Source organism: Megalops cyprinoides, chromosome 15 (assembly GCF_013368585.1).
Source record: "Megalops cyprinoides isolate fMegCyp1 chromosome 15, fMegCyp1.pri, whole genome shotgun sequence".
Classification (NCBI taxonomy): domain Eukaryota; kingdom Metazoa; phylum Chordata; class Actinopteri; order Elopiformes; family Megalopidae; genus Megalops; species Megalops cyprinoides.
In genome coordinates this window covers 23,207,140-23,227,780 of record NC_050597.1, presented here as the reverse complement: position 1 = coordinate 23,227,780, position 20,641 = coordinate 23,207,140, and the positions used below count along the sequence as shown (strand labels likewise).

The window sequence follows — 20,641 nt, the reverse complement described above, 5'->3', positions numbered from 1 at the left end:
CGGGCAACTGAGCGCTTTTAGCAACACAAGCGCTTATATCCAGCTGTGCAAAGCAAACATTTCAGTTTTAGGGAACTGCTCTCGCAGCCACGCAAGCACGCCAGTTGATATATCTTCAATTGGCCGGTTCTCTGTGTTGCCTGGCAATGGTATCATGGCAATTTTCTGTGCAGTTTCCCTGCCCGGCATTGCCCCTCCGTCATGTCCATGTAGGCAGGCGGCAGCAGCTCCTTGCATCTGAGGCTTTCAGGACCCCCCTCCCCCCAACCTATGTCCTCCTCATTAGGGTCATCTGGTGTCAATTCTAATTCTAATTCCTCACTTCAGGGTGTTCAGTTGCGAGAAGCAATGCACACCAGCTCCCAGCCCATTACTGTGCGTGTTTAGGTGACAACCAATGCATCCAAAAGTCTGACCCACCTGGAACCCTTTGAAACCCACACTTTAGGAACCTAAGGACGAGGAGCTGAGCTACAGCAGGCAAGAAGGAGAGAAGAACTGTGAGGGGAGGAGGGAGGCCAAGAGGGGCCTGGGGACCTGTAATGACGCAAGATGGAAGGAGAGAGGATGTCATTTGAATGGATACACTTCTGTTCTTTTGTGCTGGAAGCTGCTCTGGATAAGAGCGTCTGCTAAACGAAGGCAATGTAATGTAAAATGTAACGGTGAAAGGGGGTTCTGGGGGGAGGAGGGGGGAGAGGGAGAGGAGGGCTGGGAGTCGGTTGGAATCCTGAGTGATGGGGGCAGAGGAGGGGGCCTGGATGGGGTCAGCCACAGGTTTGGGGCCTGAGACCAGGCAGGCACGAAGCAGAGAGAGGAAGGTGCGAGACAGAGAGGAAGGACAGCAGGAGAAATCGCGCGTGTCGCACTATTAGGCCGACGTTCCCAAATCTTGAATTCCCATCAGCGGGTCGCCGGTTACGCAACGCCCTGGAGCGAGGCGACGACCGCAGGTGTGACATCACCTTCCGCCCCTGGCCGGTGGCGTCACCTGCTCGGCCGGGGCGGCCCGTCGCGAGGAGGCGGCCAGCGGCATTTCGCTGCGTCCTCTGTCCTCCATCCGCCGGGGGGCCGGGCCGAGCCGAGCCGGCGAAGACGGCCAAGCCTTTGCAACGCCATCTCAGACCGAGTGGCAGAGCTTCCCCCCCCACCCCCCTGTTCCGCTCATGTAATATGACTTTTCAGTTTCGAATGGAAACTACGGCTCAAGCGTGTTCACCCCTTCCGCCCCCTTCCTCTAATCAAGTGACAGGGGTGTGGGCCAGCAGCAGAAACACGGCTCCCAGCTGGAGGCCCGCATATGGAGGCCAGCAGGACGGGGGGAGTGTGTGTGTGTGTGTGTCTGTGTGTCTGTGTGCGTGTGTGCGTGTGTGCGTGTGCGTAAGAGACGGCTGCTCTCTGTCAAAATCACTTCCACTCTGATCTGCTCCGCGCTCAAGAAAAACAAGAAGAATTTAATCCCCTGTGGTACGACTTCAGACTCGGCGGAGCTCCGGCCAAGTCCCAATCAGCCCAAACCTGTTCCTGTGCTGCGGGGAAAAGAGGGCCAAGCGCACAAACACACCGCCTACTCCTCGCTGATGCACGGACAGAGGGGGAGAGGGAGAGGAGGAGGAGAGAGATGGGAATGGAGAGATTAGGAAAACGAAGTGTGGAGGGGAGCGGCGGGGAGAGAGAGAGGAGACAAAATGAAAGATGGAGAAAAGGGGGGAATATGGTGAGATATGGTGAGAGGAAAAGGAAGAGGGAGAAAAGATGGAGAGAGCACAGAAAGTAGAAAAAGTTTGAGGGAGCGGGAAAAAGAGAGGTAGAGAGAGGGAGAAGAGGGAGGAGGAGAGAAAGAGGCAGAAAGATGGAGAAAGCACTCTTCACAAAGGGGAAGGAGAGACCTGCTCTCTCTATGCCCACTCCAGATGAGGCTGAGACCGTCCTGTACCCATCCTGCACCCGTTGACCTCCCGCCTGCTGTAGCACAGAGGGAGGGCGAGCGGGGTATCAGACGGGCATCAACCGTGGCAAAGCAGCTCAGCTCCTCGGGCAAGGAGTCTGCGACGCCCCCAACCCCCCCCTTCCCCCCTTCCCCCCTTCCCCTGAGACTTCAGCCCCCGAGTCAGCAGCTTCTCAGCATGAGAGAGGGAGACAGACGGCGTGACTGGGACGAGCGCCCTGTCCGACCAGGAGGAACTTCCTGCTTCCCATCCAAGTCGTCTTCCCTCTCTGCGGGCTGCGTTCCCCGCGCGCTCGGAGGCGCACAGAGACATCATTATCTTCTCTTTTTACGGGGGTGTGGGAGGAGGGAGGCCGGCCAGGTAGCGGGGCTGGCTCTGCGTTTATGGGGAGGGTGGGGGAGGAGGGGTAGGCATGGGGGTTCTGTCTTTACCAGGGGTGTGTGTGTGTGTGTGTGTGTATATGTCGTTGGGGGGGGGGGGGGGGGGGGGAGTTGTGGCATGACGAGCTCGCTGTTTACAGGGACGTTGGAAACAATTTGGAAAGAATGTGTGTGAATGGGAGCAGTCAGGACAGTTAAACACCAGGCCTGCCCGAAATGAAAGCGTTCCGCTAACCAGGGGCGGATGTGAATTGGAGACGTCCGCAGTATGGGGTAGGGGAGAGGCTTCTGTGCGTGCGTTCTCACAGGACGACCCCCCCCCCCAACCCCCCCGGCCTCCGTGCCCCCCACACACACACGCGTACGCACATTCACACGAGTCCCCTCCGTCGCGCACAAACACATTGCGTCTAAACTGAAACACACTTTGCCAGCATTCCGACAGTCTGGCTGCTCGTCAGACATTGACGAGGTGACGTGTGATGTTTACAACATGTTTACTGTGTGTGTGTCGGTCTGTGAGTGTGAGTGCGTTTAGGTTTCTCTTTGTGAGAGTATGTGCTTGTTAGTCTCTCATTCTCCTTCTCTATGAGTGTGTCTCTCTGATGTTTTCTGCGGGTTTGTGCGTGAGCATATGGATACATGTGGCTAGTGAGCACCATCTCTCAACTGTTCCTCTACGATGTAGAACAATCCCATCTCCCTCTGTTGTATCTATATCAGCATCTCTCTCTATTCCTGTGTGTGTGTGTGTGTGTGTGTGTGTGTCTGTCTGTCTCTTTCTCTTCCTCTGGGAGTGTATGTGTGCGAGTGCAACTGTGGGGGGAGGTGTCTGTGTGTGTGTTTGGGTGTTGTGTCTCTCTCTTCCTCCATGAGCTTGTGTGTGTCTGTGTCTGTGTGTGTGTGTGTTTGGGTGATGTGTCTCTTCCTCCATGAGCTTGTGTGTGTCTGTGTCTGTGTGTGTGTGTGTTTGGGTGATGTGTCTCTTCCTCTATGAGCTTGTGTGTGTCTGTGTCAGTGTATGTGTGTGTGTTTGGGTGATGTGTCTCTCTCTTCCTGCATGAGCGCGCATGTGTCTGTGTGTGTGTTTGGGTAATGTCTCTCTCTTCCTGTATGAGCACGTGTGTGTGTGTGTGTGTGTGTGTGTGTGTGTGTGTGTGTGTGTGCGCGCGCGCGCGTCTGTGTCTGTGTGTGTGTTTGGGTGATGTGTCTCTCTCCTCCTGCATGAGCGCGCGCGTGTGCGTGTGTGTGTTTGGGTGATGTCTCTCTCTCCTCCTGCATGAGCGCGCCTGTGTGTGTGTGTGCGTGTGTGAGCGTGTGTGAGAGTGTGTGTGTGTGTGTGGGTGTGTGAGAGTGTGTGTCTGTGTGTGTGTGTGTGTGTGTCTGTGTGTGTGTGTCTGTGTGCGTGTGTGTGTGTTTGGGTGATGTCTCTCTCTCCTCCTGCATGAGCGCGCCTGTGTGTGTGTGTGTGTGTGTGTGTGCGTGTGTGAGCGTGTGTGAGAGTGTGTGTGTGTGTGTGGGTGTGTGAGAGTGTGTGTCTGTGTGTGTGTGTGTGTGTGTCTGTGTGTGTGTGTGTGTGTGTGTGTGTGTGTGTGTGTGTGTGTGTGTGTGTGTGTGCGCACCTGTGCGCGAGCGCACACTGCCTCACCTGTTCCTCCGTGATGATGCCATCTGCGTGCGGCTCTCTGATCCGCAGAGGCAGGGCCTGACACACCTGTCCCAGCAGCATGGACACTTCCTTCATGCTCCGCCAGCAGCACACCAGCACCATCTGAGCCGTGACGCGGTACCCCTCCCCGCTGCCACCTAGGGGCCAAAGGCACACATGACATGGCTAGGACATAAGTGATCCACCAGCCATTTCTCTGAACTCCATGGTTGTCTGTTTTGTAGAGATATATTATGATGTAAAACAGCACCACAAAAGCCTGGCTTACTACTGATGCCATAGCACGCACTGTGTCCAGTCACACATATAGAGAAACAACAACAGAAGCTTTAGCATCTCTTGGCTCTATACTGTGCCAACTTGCTCATAGTCCCCTGTTCAGTTGTACTGAGATGCAGAGAGAAGTTATGCCTCTGCAGGGAGGTAGAGGGCGCAAGAGATCCTGCACAGCAAGGCTTTTTAAAACTGCTCAATCTGAAACCACCCACTACATCCACAATCGAGCACTGCATACTCAGACTGAATGACTCAGGTGGTAAATGTAAGGGAACACTGCCCCCTGGTGGTCATAATGTGTACAATAAAGATGAGATGAGGATTTTCAGACAGGAACATCACTTGCTGTGTGTGTTTGTGTCTGAGAGTGTCTGCTAACCTGTGCTCTCAGACCGAGGTGTGTGTGTGGGAGCTCCCTTTCCGGGCTCACCCCCGCCCTGTGTTTCGAGCTCTCGGGCATCGGAGAAGAAGTCATTAGTGTCACGAGGCTGGATCTCCATTAGTATTCGCTGCAGCCCAGCTGATGTCTCTGAACAGAACAGAACCCCAAAAAACAGACACATTTACACCAGAACATAGAGGGCATTCAAAGAAAACCAGATCCCCACCCAACCCACTTTTTTTGGAGAGCCAGCCAGAAGCACTCACCAGAGTCTGTGTCCATAGGTATGAGACCTTCGGGGGAGGAGCTTTGGACAACAGGTGACACAACATCAGACATCCTATAGGATGTGGCGATGAGCTCTGTAACCAACGATCTCCATTGCTCTGTCAAAGCCAGGGACCTACACACAACCACACGCACACACACAGACACACAGTCACACAAAGGAAGACATGCAAATGTAAAATTAAATTTAAAAAATTTATTTTAAAGGAAGATATTTTGCTCAAGTCTGTGTCCACGGGTGTACATGCATGTTGGTGTGCAAGTGTTTGTGTGTCTGTGAGCGTGATCGTGAAAGTGCGTGCACACGTGTGCATTAGAGCATGTGTGAATGTGAAAGTGAGCATACGTGTATGTGTGCGTGTGTGTAAAAGCATATTAGACTGTGTGTACGTGTGTGTGTGTGTGTGTGTGTGTGTGTTAAAGGAAGCATGAGCTTTAGACTGTGTTTGTGAGTGTGTAAAAGCATGTTAGACTGTGTGTATGTCTGTGTATATCTGTGTGTGTGTGTGTGTGTCTGTGTGTGTGTGTCTGTGTGTGTATGTCTGTGTGTGTGTGTGTGTGTGTGTGTGTGTGTGTGTGTGTTAGAGGAAGCATGAGCTTTAGACTGTGTTTGTGAGTGTGTAAAAGCATGTTAGACTGTGTGTATGTCTGTGTGTGTCTGTGTGTGAGTGTGTGTGTGCGCGTGTGTGCGCGTGTGTGTGTGTGTGTTCGAGCGGTCTCACCCCGTGTGGAGCTGCTGCAGGGCCGCAGTGATGCAGTGGGCTCGGCCGTACAGCGGGTGCGAGGCCGCGGCCTGCAGGAGGGAGCACTCTGCCCGGACCACCTCAGCCTTCAGACACAGCAGCAGGAACCGCACCACTGATACACAAACGCACAATCAACACACATCACACACACACCGCAACTCACACACAGAACCCACACAAACAGCACTCAGTATTACTACAGATGGGAGATCGTAGCATCACGAACCCCCAGGTGGGTGGAGCTACCAAATGTCATCAGGCACACGCCAATCTGAAGGTTCTGCTCCAGAGAGCCCGATTGGTCCATCTGACTGGCTAGCTGCCGGCACACTGTTACCCCACACCTTCAAAGACTCATGAAGCCTCATTCATCGCCGTACAACACCATGAATGACCAGATACGGCAAAGCCACACAACACAGACAGTGATACAGCATTACAAAGACACTTTATTCTTTGAAGTCTTCGTAATTTCCCTCTGAATGGGCATAATTGGGTGAAGCAAACTCAAACTGTTAGTTGCCACTGTGGTTTTGAAATAGGTTCTTTTCCCACTGATGCGTCGCTGTGCAGAAAGAGACCTCAGAATCAACAGGAACAGCACCAGCTGTTCGTCTCTTTCAAGGCACCAAAAATCACCCTTAAAAACCCTTAACAACCATCGAAAGGTTAAGCATGCACTCCTCATGTCATAAATATCTGCTGCAGCTTGTAAATAAGAATCCAAGTGTTTCCAAGCTGGTTACGCTGCGTGTAAACACGGAACCCTATTAGGCTCACAAATGGGGGCTTGTCGCTCCCCCCCCCCCACGCTGCAGAGCTGTAAACGGCGTAGAGTGCCCATCTCACGAGGAGATGAGATCATGTACGCATTAACGGCATCCTACACAAACCATAAACATCCCGGCTCGGCTCCTCTGGAACAATGGGCCTGTGACATCATGCGCATATGGTTTCCTTATTACTCTGCATATCCAAGCGTTCTGGATCGCTCCCCAGGCCCAACATCTGAACCATATAAAGCCGAGGGGTCACAGAAATGGGGAGGGGGGGGGTGACCCTTACGGGGCCTCAGAGTGCTTTCGGGGGTCCTGTGCCGACATGCAAAATTATTTTTCGCGGACAAGCTACTTATGATTAATGACGTCCACCAAATAAACAGTGCTTACTTTTTCCAGACCGGAGCTCTGGTGTGCACGCATGGATTCAGTGACCTCAACATGTATATGATTTGCACAATTACAATGAGATGCAATTAAGAATGTATGTAATGCAACACACAGCTCCATACCTCTGGGTCTTGTCATTTTGGACAAGTATAGGGTAATTTTTGTGCTGTTTTTTGATACACTACTGAGGGGTCCTCATATACACTGAAAGTTGTCAATAAGTTAGCACTGAATTGAAAAAGTCTCTTAAAGAATCACATTTATATACACATCGGAGATTTATAGTACCTTCAGCACAGAATTTGACATAAATAATTTCACAGCAAGAAATTTACGGATGCAAAGAGGCAGCACCATACCTGCAAGAGTGTTCCTCTCCAGGGTGAAGGCCTCAGAAGCCTGGGGCTCTCCTGGCGGCAGTGGCTGGAAGGAGACGCCCTGATCCAGGGCACAGTGTTCCAGGGCCTCCAGCAAGCCCTCCTGGTGGGCGAGCAGGCAGAGGAGATGGGCGGCGGTGACGCTGTCGAAGGGCTTGGTGCTGGTGCTGAGGTCAAGAGCGACCCGGAGCAGCGACCTCATCCTCTCCGGTTCCTGCAGACCCAAAGGTAAATAGTAAGAATGAACTGAAGAACACAAACTAACTACGGCTCAATTCAAACTCTGATCCCTCAATCTTACATCAAGGGGCCTAACATTCTCTTACCCTAAACTGCGTGACCCTTTTAATGCTAGAACAGGAGCCCTCAGGACAAACCTTCAGTTATCAGCTGAATGGAGCCTGGGCTCCTATGTATGGACTTCTACATAAGCCCAAACTGTCTGCACTCCAAATACACTGCCGTACAGTTGCACTGCAATGCTATATGATCAGCTGCATTAAGACTGTCTGCATTGGTTTGTGTGTGTGTGTGTGTGTGTGTTAGTGTGTGCGCGCACGTGCACACGTGAGGATGAGAGAGAGCGCGACTGACCTGCAGCCCCACAGCCAAAGGCGGAAGCTTCCTTAGTAAAGCAGAGGCCAGCTGCTTGACCTCCAGGAAATTACTGGCGAGACAGTGCATGACAGCCTGAGCGTGCATCTGCCTGACACAGTCCCCCAGAGCAAAACCACCAGGCCCTGAGAAGAGGGGGATAGGGAGGGGAAGAGAGGGAAAGAGCAAGATGAAATGAGGGAACGATCAGCAGACCTGCACCACATGTAGCAACTAAAATCGTGAGGGAAACTACTGGTCTTCTCTAATTGGCTGCTCACTGATCCCAGGTGACCAATGGGAGGGCAGTCCTGGTAAACAATCCCTCAGAATGCATCTTGGCCTCTGGAACTAATGTATTATCTATGAGTGGCCATGTGGACTGCATCCCCATGGAAACCCATACCTGTGGAGAAGGTGAAGAGCTCGGCCACCAGCCCCAGCAGGTGGAGGGCAGTCAGGCAGGTGGAGAAGGAGGCGCCTGGGAGAAGCGCCTGGAAGAGGGTCTCACAGAACCAGCGCAAGAAGTCCTTCCACACAAACACGCACATATAGCAGTTATTAGAACATAATCCTCACCCAAAACCAACCTGGCCTCACTCCTCCCCCCCATAGCCATCCCACTCTCACCCCAGCTTCATCCACTCATATGCATGGGTTTCCATAAATCATTTTCTTCCTCCTCCTGAATCTGCTGTCCCCGTTTGCTCCCCCCCCCCAAACCCTCTCCCCCAGGGGTGACATTATACCTGATAGGCCTCCAGGGTGCTGCGGTCCCCTTCCTTCTCTCCTTTCTCCTCAGCTCTATCCTGCCCCAGTCGCTTCTGTAGGAGCTGTGTGCTATCTTTCACCCGGCACAGGAGCTGCAGACACAGACAGTAGCGGGGACCAACCAGAGAAATGTCTATCATTATCCAATCAGAAGAGTTCTACTGTGATGTTATCCAATCAGAGGACCACTACTGCATTGACTGAATAGTTCAAAATGGAATACTGAACATTGAACAATCACTTTTATGACTGAATAACGAGATATGTTCCCCAAGCCATTTCCACCTTCAGCACGTTGCTCATGTTCTCCAGCAGGGGGCGCTGAGTGTCACTGACCTTCTTAAGCAGGCTGACAGTCTGCTGCCTGACCCCAGGAGACTGGCTGTTCAGGCTGCAGGGCAGGAAGTGACGGATCAGATCCATTTCCTCTGCGGAGAGAGTCTCTGTGGTGCGGTGACTCTCACACACCAGCCCCAGAGCGTCCATGCGCACCTGACACACACACACACACACACACACACACACACACACACACACACACACACACACTTGTCAAGGCCATGTACTAAGCATATATTGAGCAGAAGAGTTCCACTGCAGTACAGAGGCACTGCTGCCTCCCAGGCGACAGTCTGCATAGACCATACAATTGCCTCACGTGCGTGAACGCCTCTCACCTGGTCGTGTTTGTGCACCAGTGCCTGTTGGAGCAGAGAGAGGGGCACCAGCCCTCCCCAGAGCCCCTCCTCTCTGGGGCACACCACCCCATGGGCCCGCGCGGCCCGCAAACACGTCATCAGGGCCCCCAGTGCGCCCCTACTGCCGTGGGAACCTGAGACCGCATACACACGATATGAGCAACGCGGCAACTGAAGGACAACAGAGCCAAAATGGACGCCACAGCGGCAGTGCCGCCAACACAGAGCCCAGCCTAACACAGGAAACTGAAAACTGGCCGGTAAAAATCTGCTCAGCTAGGCAGTTGGTGAGAGGTACATGTGCTGGCTTTAAGTTTTATTATGAAAGCTTAGACAGCACACATAATATTTGCACACAGGGAGTACAATCTTTGAAAACTAACTGCCTTGTAATCTTGCACATGTAGTTGTACTTTTGAGTGATTACATGCTACTTACACGCTCCCTAAGTTCCACACAACCTTTTCTATAATAAATGTCTTCTGTAAATTTAAGGTAGCTCTCCCTTCGTATTTTTGATACTTTATAATTTTAGGAACTAGGTATTTCACAATTTTCCAACATCTTAAAATGTTACACATTAAGCAAGTCTGTCAACATTCCACAGACTAACACTACACAAGAAATGTCAACAGTAGTTTACAAGCGTACCATAAACAGTGTTTTTCATGCAAGCAGAAAACAAATGTGTATAAATACAGTACAAACAGTTGTGTGGACATACATTTTAAACAGTGGTCTGTAGACATGCTAAAAATAGAGGAGTGCAGACATACTGGAAACAGCTCGCATCAAATGTTGGTTGAGGACAGCCCATTATGGAAGATTTTCCAGTTGATAAATGAATTAAATGTCAGAATGAGCTGAAGCCCAGAACCACCAACCGTAACTGAAAGTGACGCTCTACACAAACGCTTGTGTGTCAGTTTACCTGAGGTGCGAAGTGGGGTGCTCTGCAGGGCCTGTACCATGTGACCCACACTGGACGGGCAGCAGCGCAGCAGCTTGGGTAGGAAGTAGTCCAGGATGTAGGTGGTCTGGTCCAGCCGCGCCTGGCAAAGTACCTCCAGCAAGGGCGTGACCCAGGTGCGGTGCCATTGGTCCATCCAGCCCGTTCCCGCCCCTGGCCCCTCCCCCTCCCGCTCGCTCAGCTGGGCCTTGTGGCTGACGAACAGCCTCTCCAGTAGGTCGCCGGCGTAAGGGGCCAGGGTCTGGTCGCCCATGAGGGCGAGCAGGCGGGCGGGCAGCCGGGCGTCCAGGGCGAGCAGGCGGTCGGCCCCCAGGTGCTCCACCAGGCAGGCGAGCGAGCCGTACTTCCCGCGGGAGTGCCACTCGAGCGCCAGCACTGCGCGCGTCAGCTCCGCCACGAAGGGGTCGGAGGCCGCGTCGGGCGCGCCCGCGCACGCCTGATGCAGCCGCAGCAGGTTCCGGAAGAGGGCGCGGGTCTGGTGGCGCACGCCGTCCAGGGGGTGCTCCCAGTGGGCGTGGACGTGCTCCAGCAGGCGGGCCGGGAGCTTGGCCCCGCCCAGCAGGGCCTCGCACAGGCGGGGGGAGCGGTACTCCCCCTGCAGGCTGTCCAGGGCAGCACTGCTCCACAGTGCCAACACGCGAGCCACCACCATCGCCGTGCTGGACTCCTTCACACTGCGGCCATGCACATATAAACACACACACACGCGCACACACACACACACCAAAACGTATGTATCAGCAAGCAGCAAGCCCTTTAAATGTAAAGTTTCTGCAAAGGGAATTTCTATTCCATTCTCTGCATTATGAAGCAGTAAGTATTTGTGATTGCTGGTTATGTTTATGAGTAAAGCATTTAATTTATTTGTGCTAGATTCAAACTACAAGGGGCATCATGCAGTGTGTAGTCAGTATGGAAGGTGTTGTACAGTTTGTCAGTGTTATGGGTGTCCGGCATTATGTAGTCAGTCTGAGAGGTGTTGGTAAGTGTGTAATAAGTGTGCTGTTTACTGACCTGGAGTCCAGGGAGAGCAATGTTGTGGGAATCAGCAGCAGTAGCCTCTCCCCCTCCAGCCCCAGTGACCCTCCTCGCCAGTTGAGCATGGCCAGGGCACCGTGACACAGGAAGAGAGAGACAGCTGATGGCCGGGTCTTACAGTACAGCCCTGCACACCTCTCCTTCAACCACTGGGGGGCAGTATCGACTCCCTCCTCTGAGCCGAGCAAGAGACCTGCAACCTACCAGTGAAAGTACACATGAACACAGACAATCCCTACCTTTACTCACCAAACTGTTTCTCTAATTAAATACAGAGACTAACACACCCAGGAAACATAACAGTAAAAAACAGTAAAAAAAAAAAAAAAAGTTTTTAAAGTTTCAAGAGACGAGTGCGGCAAGATACTCCCACTGAGAGGGTCAGTCCCTCCGTAATAAAAGCCCAGGACAGACAGCACTGGTCACTCACCACTTCAGCCACCCTGTCCGCATCTCCCAGCATGCTTCGGGTCAGAAGGACCACCGCCATTCCTGCTGTGCTTTGGACCGTCTGCACAAATTCCTCTGTAAAAGATAGTGAAAGAACGGAAACAAAGTTATATTGGAAAAGCACCTGAATCAACTGCCAAAATGCCAAAACTCGTTAGCCTCTGAATGGTACAAGTTTGGCTAAGGACTCTCACGGACACTACAGACTGAGGGGAAAGGGTGAGCTCGACCAGGTGTGTGCTTTACCGTCTGTGAGGATGCGAGTGTAGCAGTCGAGGAGTGCGGTCAGCGTGTCCTGCAGGGGGCAGTGTGACTCCTCTACCAGCAGGGTGGTGCTGATGAGCTCCTGAGACCTCTGCACCACCAGCATGGAGGTTTTGACCGCAGCCAGGCAGGACTGCATGACCTGGGCCTGGGCTACGTGACGGCCAGCCAGACCGCTGCGGGAACACATGGGTCAGCACCGGTTACATATGCAGGATACTAAAACAGGCTGCGATGCACACACGGCCCCCGCACAGGTCAATTTAACAGACATGCTTATAATGTTCCAGCCCCAACAGATGCAACTGCGCTTGACCATGTCACAGTTTCACGTGACTGTAAAGCACATAACACTGTGACGAACTGTGGCCTGAAATTGCTTCCAATCCTACAAGAAAAAGCCTTACTGTTCTTTATTTTACCTGTTTTGTTGGAGGTATTCACACAAAGCTTTCCAGAGAAACCGAAGCACTGGAGACGAGACAGAGACAAATCAGATCAATGCCCGAATCCATTTCGGCAGGACATTTAACTACAGTTTCAAGTTGGAAACCAGATTTCTAGGAGCGATATCTAAGGTTAAAGACTGGAGGCTTCGGTGATTAAACCCTTCTTTTCTGTAAATTATGGTTCAAAGTTATTGATAGAATAAAAACTTGATTAACACATCCTTCAACAAAAGCTTTGCACCTCCAATGCTGGAAAACAAATGCTAGGCACAGGCAACTTGATGGTACCTGTGTAGCAGATAACCCACAGCCCCCTAAAGCAGGATATCAAACAGGACACTCACCTTCTGTCAGTATACTGTGTACACACATCTCACCTACAGAGAAGAGACCAAGAGATCATTTAGTGCTGCACGCAAACTAGTATATAACATCAGCAGTTATCAGCAAAACTCAGAAATATACATGATTGCACAGTTTTACCCATTGGGGTTTCTGACCAAGTGAAGATGATTAAGTCTGCCACTAGAGGGCATCATAACCCTGAAAGACATGCAGTAAGCCTTTCTAATCCAGCTGTTTTTACATATGAAACAAAGACGTAAAGGGCTGCAGAGGTGGTGCAGAGGTTGGGTCATTAAGAGATTCTGCGTACAGGTTCAGGGACAGGGAGGTGACTAAGTGTGATATGTATGTGTCACAATGATAAGGAGGAGGGCCCCCGCAGATGCAGCACCATACCCAAGGGGAAGCCATCCAAGCAGGAGGCGACGGTGTCCGTGAGGTGAGGGTAACGGTCCACATCCAGGGTGGAAAGACAGCCTGACAGGCGTGCTGAAAGACAGCCAACAGTCTGTCCCCGCAGCCAGTCTGGTACTGAGCTCAGTGCACTGCATGAGACAAAGAAAGAGAGAGTTATTACATTACAATCTGGTTGTAAGAATGATTGCTTTGGCAATATTGTAATCATTGAAACAGTTGTGGCAATAAAGCGTCTGAACTTCAGAGAGACTGAGCGGTGGAGTACTGCAGGAAAAGGAGAGCAAGGGAGATCAGAGAGAGGCCCGGTTCTAAAGAGGCGGTCCGCGTGAGCTGGACCCACCTAAACTTTCTCCTGGCTCAACAAAGCACTTCAACCTATGGGAACAATATCTGAATACCTTGGCATTTCACCTCTCCCAATCAGCCAGCTGCTCTCCATGACGGCAAGCTTGAGCTAGCCCTGAGGAAGAGAGCTAGAGTGCATTCTAAGTGCTGGAGGAGAGATACGGCTAGCGGAAGAGCACTTTGCCCACCTGCTACTGGAGACAAAGTGTGCGAGAGAGAGAGAGAGAGAGAGAGAGAGAGAGAGAGAGAGAGAGAGAGAGAGAGCACGAGAGAGCAGAGAAGCATTATGCCCACCTGCCAATGGCTCTCTGTAGAGGGTTTTTGGCCTGCAGGGAGGTGTACATGACTGCCAGGGTGTCAAGGCAAGAGAGGAGCAGATTGTCTGGGAGGGACGTCTCCTCCCTGAGCTCCTCAAACAGCGCCCCCACCTGAAGAGGGGTACAGCAACAGTCACTGAACAGCCAAACCACACATCAACACAAAGTACAGCCACACCAAACACTGCAAAATGTAATTATACCACAGAATACTCAACACCTGACTGCTATTGTCTCTGACTCATCATAAGCTAATTACTGCACGCAACAAAAGGTGACCATTCAGGCTTAGACCAATTGTCTCACTCCCAGAGCTGATAAATTCATAGACAGACCAGGGAAACAAGGTCAAGCTGGTGAGCACAGCGAGAAAAAACATCTCTGAGTCCTCTCACCTTTGCACTACACATATAAGTGGAACTCTTGAACAGATCCACTAAGCCAGTTTAACCTCTCCTGCTTCCTCTAACCCCTTCTTGTCTGTTGTGGGGAGAGAGCACAGTGCCCTGGGTTGAGAAGTTAGCGAAGAGACTTCTACCTTCTTGACCTTCTGGATCTGCTGGACTGGGTCAGTCAGACGGAGACAGTCTAGTAGGTTCTTGGCTAGCAGCTGGGACCAATCGTCTCCGTCCTCGGAGAGAGAGGCTGAGACAGGGTGAAATACACTCAGTTAATCACTCTGCAGAACTGCAACGGGCAAATACAGATAGAGAGATACTGACAATTGAGTGGGGGCACACTGCAAGACCATGAATAAGAACTTCCTCACGGGACCCTCGAATGGGGTATCGTGTTTGCATCACGCACAGTCATGTAGACTGAACGGGGCTCGCGGTCCCAGTGCGTCAGAGAGGGCCGTCTTAACGTACACATCAGCTTCTCCAGCGTCGCGGTGTCCAGAGCAACAGCCTCTGCTTTCGCCGCTTTCTTCTTCACCACCATGGCTCCAACTAAGTAACAACAGCTGGCAGAAGGAAAACAGCGGTCACAATGCTGCCTATTTCTCTGCAGCCGTCAGAGCTTTTAATGAATGACTCACGTTTAGAAAACATGACTGTTTCGAAGTAGGTCCTGATGGCTACAGGCGACCTTTCGAGTGTTTGTGCGATAAAGCCACCCAAGTTCACGTCGCAACCAATATGAGTAAGGGATGACTACACATATATGCAACAACTAAATATGACCAGTTTTCCTGTCCGGTTGGGGGTCGTGGGATGCGAGTGGGCAAGGTTAAGAATGACAGCAGGATGAAAAAGTTAGAAAAATCAGCCGGCTACAGATGTTCAAACACTTAAGACCACCCTTTACTCTTAGCGCTGTTCTGCATCATCAGCGCCTAATTTAGCATAGGCGTACGGCATGTGCTTTAACGTCAACCACGAAAACACTTATAATGCATGAATATTCTCACAAAATAAATTGTTGGTTACCAGCTAGCTGGCTAGCTAGACAAACTTGCTGCCATCGTAAAACATGTAGATGGACCTGCTAACTAGCCGTCTAGCTAGCGAGATAAATAATACTGCTTGTATGAAGAGGGAAAGCATGTGCACACTCACCACAATTACTAATTTGGCAATATAACTTCAATTATGTAGCAGACAGTCTGAGACACAGAACCGTATAAAACTGCCCCAAGCCGACAACATTCAATCTCGCCTCTTTCTCTTTTCCTCTACATAGCGACACGTGTAGCACGTCAATTCCGGGGACCATATACGCCCTCCTTCAGAAGACAACGATTGGACAATTAAAATCTGCGCAACTTCGCCTTTCATTTTATACGTCTAAAGGAGTGTCGGTCAAATTGCGTATTTTCCTTCCAAAATTTACATGATGCCGCCCTACTATTGTGTGATAGGACAAGATGTTGAGTCGAAACGCCCCTGGTTACCCGCCCATTTCCAAAGTGGGGCATACTGCTGAAATAAGAAACTTTGGGAAAAGTGAGGAATTCCTCGATTTTATTCCACAGAATCCACAATGAGGTTAATAGGATGGGAATAACGAAGCAACATGGAAGAAATCATTGAAATGGAATAGGATCCGATTTAATTTAAGTCTTTTCTCTGCCATTCGCCGGGTAAGAATTGTATTTACGTTACATCTATTTGGTACAATCCTTTCAGTTCTACATTTTATTAGAATGAGAGGGATACACTTTTTCCACTTAAATTGCGTTGTACACTGTTTCTCGACCAAAATGAGACTTGTCAACGTGATACAAAAACTGTTGACTAATCCGTTTAAAAAGTGGCGGAATAGCTAAATGTCTAGAAACTTTTTAAATGACGATTTAGTTGTTCATGAGGGGCGAGGAGAGTGTAAAACACGAATAGTTTTGGTAATAGGGTTTCAGTCTTTGATCATCGTATATTTCAAGCAAAAATGGAATCTTGCAGTCAGATTAAAATGTATAAACGGTTGTTTCAATAATATTCTAATAAGGGGAGTTATCCTTGTTTGCAGAATTAACTGGCGAAGTAATTTATTTTATTATAGTGCTACCATTTTCTTTGACGCTGATCTCTGTTTATGGTGACACGAACGTAGGTTATTACCAAGTACACTCTGTGAAACAGATGTTAAATGAACTGTTATTAAATAGTGCAACCTAACCTCTACAAATTGATTGTTACAGTTACTTTCATAACTCTTTCAGTTGTAGTGACATTTGCTTGCTTGGTCAAATATGACCTCCGTTCTTCATTTTAGTCCGTCGGTTATTTAAATAAGAATTGTGTGATTCATTTTCCCTTCGCCGGATTCAAAAAGTGATGTGTGGGAGAGGGTCTAATGGAAAGTTGGGTTTCTGACGTGATGAGGCCTCAAAATTCCTGCTACGAAAGGAAATAAGGAGGTCAGGCCAAGTGGATGAACATACGCCGTCCTGATGAAAGGCTTCTGTAACCGAGTATGATATGTTGAGTAATGGCCTGGCTCTTGGAGTTACACCAATGGCAACTTGCTGGCAACATCTGCTCGATTGGAACGGCTTGGACTGATAACACTACTCAGTACTGAGAAGACCATATATTTAGAAACGGATGAAATCATGTCGTATGCTGCCATAATTCTCTCAAAATTGGGGAGGATGCTATCCTAAGTACGGTGTGAAGACAACTCCTCAGTTTAAATGAGTGGTTTTTATAATGCCGTAAACGTGTGTGTTTGTGTGTATACTATATGTACACACATACACACATACCTGTGCACACGTACATACATACATACATACATACATGAATATATACATATGCTCATACACAAAAAATACACAGTTACAATGCATTGCTGTGAGACAGTTCACCATCCTCCCCATCCTTGTGTTCAGCTCTGAGGTTCTGGTTATACTCACAGGAAACAGTAGAGAGATAGAGATAAAGAGGCAGCCCTCGTCTCTCCCTCCCTGGGGCCGAGTGTCGGCCTGCCCTTTGATGTCCGCCCCGGCGCATCACCTTCCCCAGACTGTGGAATGAGCGAGTGACAGACCGGAGGGAGGGAGAGGAGGATGGGACGGAGGGCATGTGAGTGGAGAGGTTTTTTGGAGAAGAGGGTCAGCTCTTGGGGATTTTAGGAGATGAGGTAAGGCAGAAAACAGGAAGTGTGCCATGCGTCACCAAGGTCAGAGGCAGCCCTCGCGGTGTGCCACAGAACTGTATGAGACCGTGTGTGTCTGGTGTGGGCCTAGCACAGGCCCCTTAACCCAACCTGCACTCAGGTGTCTGTTTGCCTGATTTGCAATCATACAAAATAATAAGAACAATCATTTTATAGAGTGCAGACTAAAGGGCTCATTTTAAAGTGCCTCACAAGATAAACACAAGAAAAAGCAAGCCCTCTGATTATTTTTGCCTTCTTAGTTAGTGTTCTCTAGTTAAAGGGGTTTAGCTAGCTTTGTCATATTTGTTATTTCAAAACTAAACACTGAATATATAACTCTTCCACCGATTTGGTCATTAATTATGAGCCTATGAAAGTAATTGACTGGGATCATTTTTCTAAAAACAATTTTTTTTTCAGTATTACAAAAGTAATGTACTGCAGTCCATGAAATACACAGAGCAGAACTACCATCATGTCAGTAGCAATGTCTTAAAAGATTGTCTGTACATTTAAATGAGCCGTATTAGCTAATGTATCTGTCTGAGCAATGCAGACCCGGGTTCCCTTGCCAGTGCAAAAGGGGGCTAAGTTTTTTAAAGGTGAGCTGACTGACTGGGGACCAGTGGAAGTCACCCATGCAAGAGATGGAATTACAGCTTTTTTCAGGGGTTTTGATAGATGACAAATGACGCAGTCACCTCAGCACAGTTTTTGTGAGTGAAGGGGTTGGGTCAGGGGTGTTTTTGGGATCCTTTAGGGATTTTGGGGGTGAGGATAGGGCAGCAGTGTGGTATAACAGTGAGTCACAGGGTCCATAACTGGTTTGAATCCCAGATGGGCCGCTGCTGTTGTACCTTTGGGCAAGGCACTTAACCCCAATTGCCTCAGTAAATGTCCAGCTGTATAAATGGACAACTAGTAAAAATGTAGGCTGTGTAACTCACTCTGGATAAGGGCGTCTGCTTAGCAAAAGTAATGTCATAAAGGACATTTTAATACTGATTCTCATGATGATAAGAAAAGTTACTTTGGGTTTTAGGATCACACAAAGAACTGCTGTGTCCCGGGGTCTTTCCTGTTCTCTTTTTGGATCAAATTTATTTTACTGCTTTTCAACCAAACAAGCAAAAGTGTCACTGTATATTCTAGCTTACACAAAGGGTGTAGCTCTCAAAACAAGCTGATTCACAGCGTATATAAAAATGCAAATTGCACTGTGGAATGTTAAGTGGCATAACGTTCTACTACATTCACATTCACACGCATACACACACACACACACACACACACACACGCACACACTCAACCCATATAAACCTTAACCTTTACCATACCTTGTCTTCTCCTTGTACTAGTGTAATCTTCAAGTATACCTTGAATACATTTTTATCTTTTACTTATGTTACAAAACCTACTGTACCATATCTGCTCAGCTATGGTGTGTGCAACTTACAATACCATACAATACCATGCTGAACAGCACACTTGCAAATACGATTACAGCATGTGCTGAAGTGCTTTCATTTCCAGAATCTTTAACATTCCATTGGTTTTTTATTGTCATCCTCATCACATCAGTCCAACTCTGTCTTCAACAGCTTTCACTGACAATGGCAGTTATGTAGATTTAACTACTATTTGCTTAGACGTAGACTTACTAAGATAAGTGGATTTACTTACTTAGTTACTTTCTTACTAAGAAATCCTTGTTTACACACACCAACACTCGTAAAAAGCAGCCTTTGGAAAATATTTCATTACGCTCAACACATGTTTGTGTTCTCTTTGTATAGAGGCCAAGGCTTTAATGAGAGGTTTTTACAATAAAAGATTTTCCCTCTCCACTTTCTCTCCCTTGTGCTCTTTTTCTCTGTCTCTCACTTTTATCCTTTGTTGATTTGTATTGACTGACATTGTACCTGGGAAGTCTTACGGAAAATTGGTGATGGGCTTCAACAGCATGTTTTTTTTTCCCATGATTCTTGCTTTGTCCCCACCCCCACCCACCCTGGCGTAGATCTGAGGAGACAGTGAAGAAAGAGTCTGTGTTTCTCCTCCTCCATCTCTGCCCCAGGGGGTGGGGCCTCCTGTCTTCCCCTCGTACTGAAACTGAAAACACACTGAGAATGTAAAACTGTCAGACGGACTGTCCTACCGGAGAATCTCTCACTGCTTCAAAGCTGACAGCTTCTGCCCCCCTTTGGCATGTTTTGCAGGCATTACCCCCCACCCCCATCCTAGTACACCATGCCCTCTCATGCCCTTTTGAGAGGGATTGCGCAGCCTGGGGACACACCATTCTTTCAGGCAAACTGTTCCGAAGAGCGCCACCTGGTGTGCGGTGACTGTAATGACAAGACAATGTTGTGTCAGGGCTACAGTACAGCATGGAATCTTCACACTGTGTTTCCCGCTGTCTTCCTCTGTCTAAAGGGGGCAGGTAGGGGGCAATGGCGGAAGGGGAGGACTGCGTTGGACAGGCGGACTGGAAGGAGAGGTGCATTTCCTTGGAGACCCAGCTCCTCAAGTTCCGGGTTCAGGCCAGTAAAATCCGGGAGCTGCTGGCTGAGAAGGTAAACCCCCTCCCGCACTAACACACACACCTGACGCTGAATAAAATCCATTAGTTCATACAGATTTTAGGCCACAAGTGTCATTTAATCACATGGCCCATGAGCGATCTGTCCACGACATCTGAAAAGCTTGGTTTAATTCCTCTCATTATCAAATCAAGGACATGGTTTACAGGAGTACCTCACCTCAACCTCTCTTTGACATCTTCATTCTTTCCCCTGCAGGGAATTCAGGCTTAACCTGAATTAACTGGCATCTGCATTAATGTCAGTCAAACGGCCTTTGAAGTGTCTATTAAAGACAGAGCAGGGTTAATGAGAATTTGCTCGATTTCCCTCGCACTGGCTTACATCGGATGGAGCTAATTCGCTGACGACAGTCCATCTATGGCCTCGTGTCCTGTGCAGCTGGGGGTGTAATGCTATATCGTGACGTGCCGTTACAAGAATGAGGAAGAGCTGGTGGGAGTCCAGGCTATATGCGAACACAGGACTTCAGACTCACTCTCCAGGGCTGGGAACTGATTTAGGGAAGGAGAGATCTGGAGAGGGAGAATGGAACCCGAAT

General features: G+C 49.5%; 2 protein-coding genes across 2 annotated transcripts in view; one reads left to right on the top strand and one right to left on the bottom strand.

Annotated features, from left to right (window-relative positions):
- The window catches only part of thada (THADA armadillo repeat containing), a 78,545-nt gene extending 62,992 nt beyond the window's left edge, over window positions 1-15,553 (bottom strand). The window contains exons 1-21 of the mRNA XM_036547386.1: window positions 15,454-15,553; window positions 14,764-14,858; window positions 14,433-14,539; window positions 13,872-14,005; window positions 13,212-13,360; window positions 12,815-12,847; window positions 12,444-12,492; window positions 12,004-12,197; window positions 11,738-11,832; window positions 11,284-11,507; window positions 10,231-10,943; window positions 9,279-9,433; window positions 8,938-9,093; window positions 8,580-8,693; window positions 8,237-8,360; window positions 7,831-7,976; window positions 7,219-7,450; window positions 5,667-5,802; window positions 4,923-5,059; window positions 4,654-4,803; window positions 3,978-4,135 (exon numbers count right to left, since the gene is read on the bottom strand). Coding sequence (XP_036403279.1) covers window positions 3,978-4,135; window positions 4,654-4,803; window positions 4,923-5,059; window positions 5,667-5,802; window positions 7,219-7,450; window positions 7,831-7,976; window positions 8,237-8,360; window positions 8,580-8,693; window positions 8,938-9,093; window positions 9,279-9,433; window positions 10,231-10,943; window positions 11,284-11,507; window positions 11,738-11,832; window positions 12,004-12,197; window positions 12,444-12,492; window positions 12,815-12,847; window positions 13,212-13,360; window positions 13,872-14,005; window positions 14,433-14,539; window positions 14,764-14,836 — 3,279 coding nt within the window. The 5' untranslated portion in view covers window positions 14,837-14,858; window positions 15,454-15,553. The remainder of the gene's footprint in view (window positions 1-3,977; window positions 4,136-4,653; window positions 4,804-4,922; window positions 5,060-5,666; window positions 5,803-7,218; window positions 7,451-7,830; window positions 7,977-8,236; window positions 8,361-8,579; window positions 8,694-8,937; window positions 9,094-9,278; window positions 9,434-10,230; window positions 10,944-11,283; window positions 11,508-11,737; window positions 11,833-12,003; window positions 12,198-12,443; window positions 12,493-12,814; window positions 12,848-13,211; window positions 13,361-13,871; window positions 14,006-14,432; window positions 14,540-14,763; window positions 14,859-15,453) is intronic.
- Window positions 15,554-15,851: 298 nt separating this feature from the next.
- Window positions 15,852-20,641, top strand: part of plekhh2 (pleckstrin homology domain containing, family H (with MyTH4 domain) member 2) — a 28,076-nt gene continuing 23,286 nt past the window's right edge. The window contains exons 1-2 of the mRNA XM_036546624.1: window positions 15,852-15,977; window positions 19,934-20,073. Coding sequence (XP_036402517.1) covers window positions 19,951-20,073 — 123 coding nt within the window. The 5' untranslated portion in view covers window positions 15,852-15,977; window positions 19,934-19,950. The remainder of the gene's footprint in view (window positions 15,978-19,933; window positions 20,074-20,641) is intronic.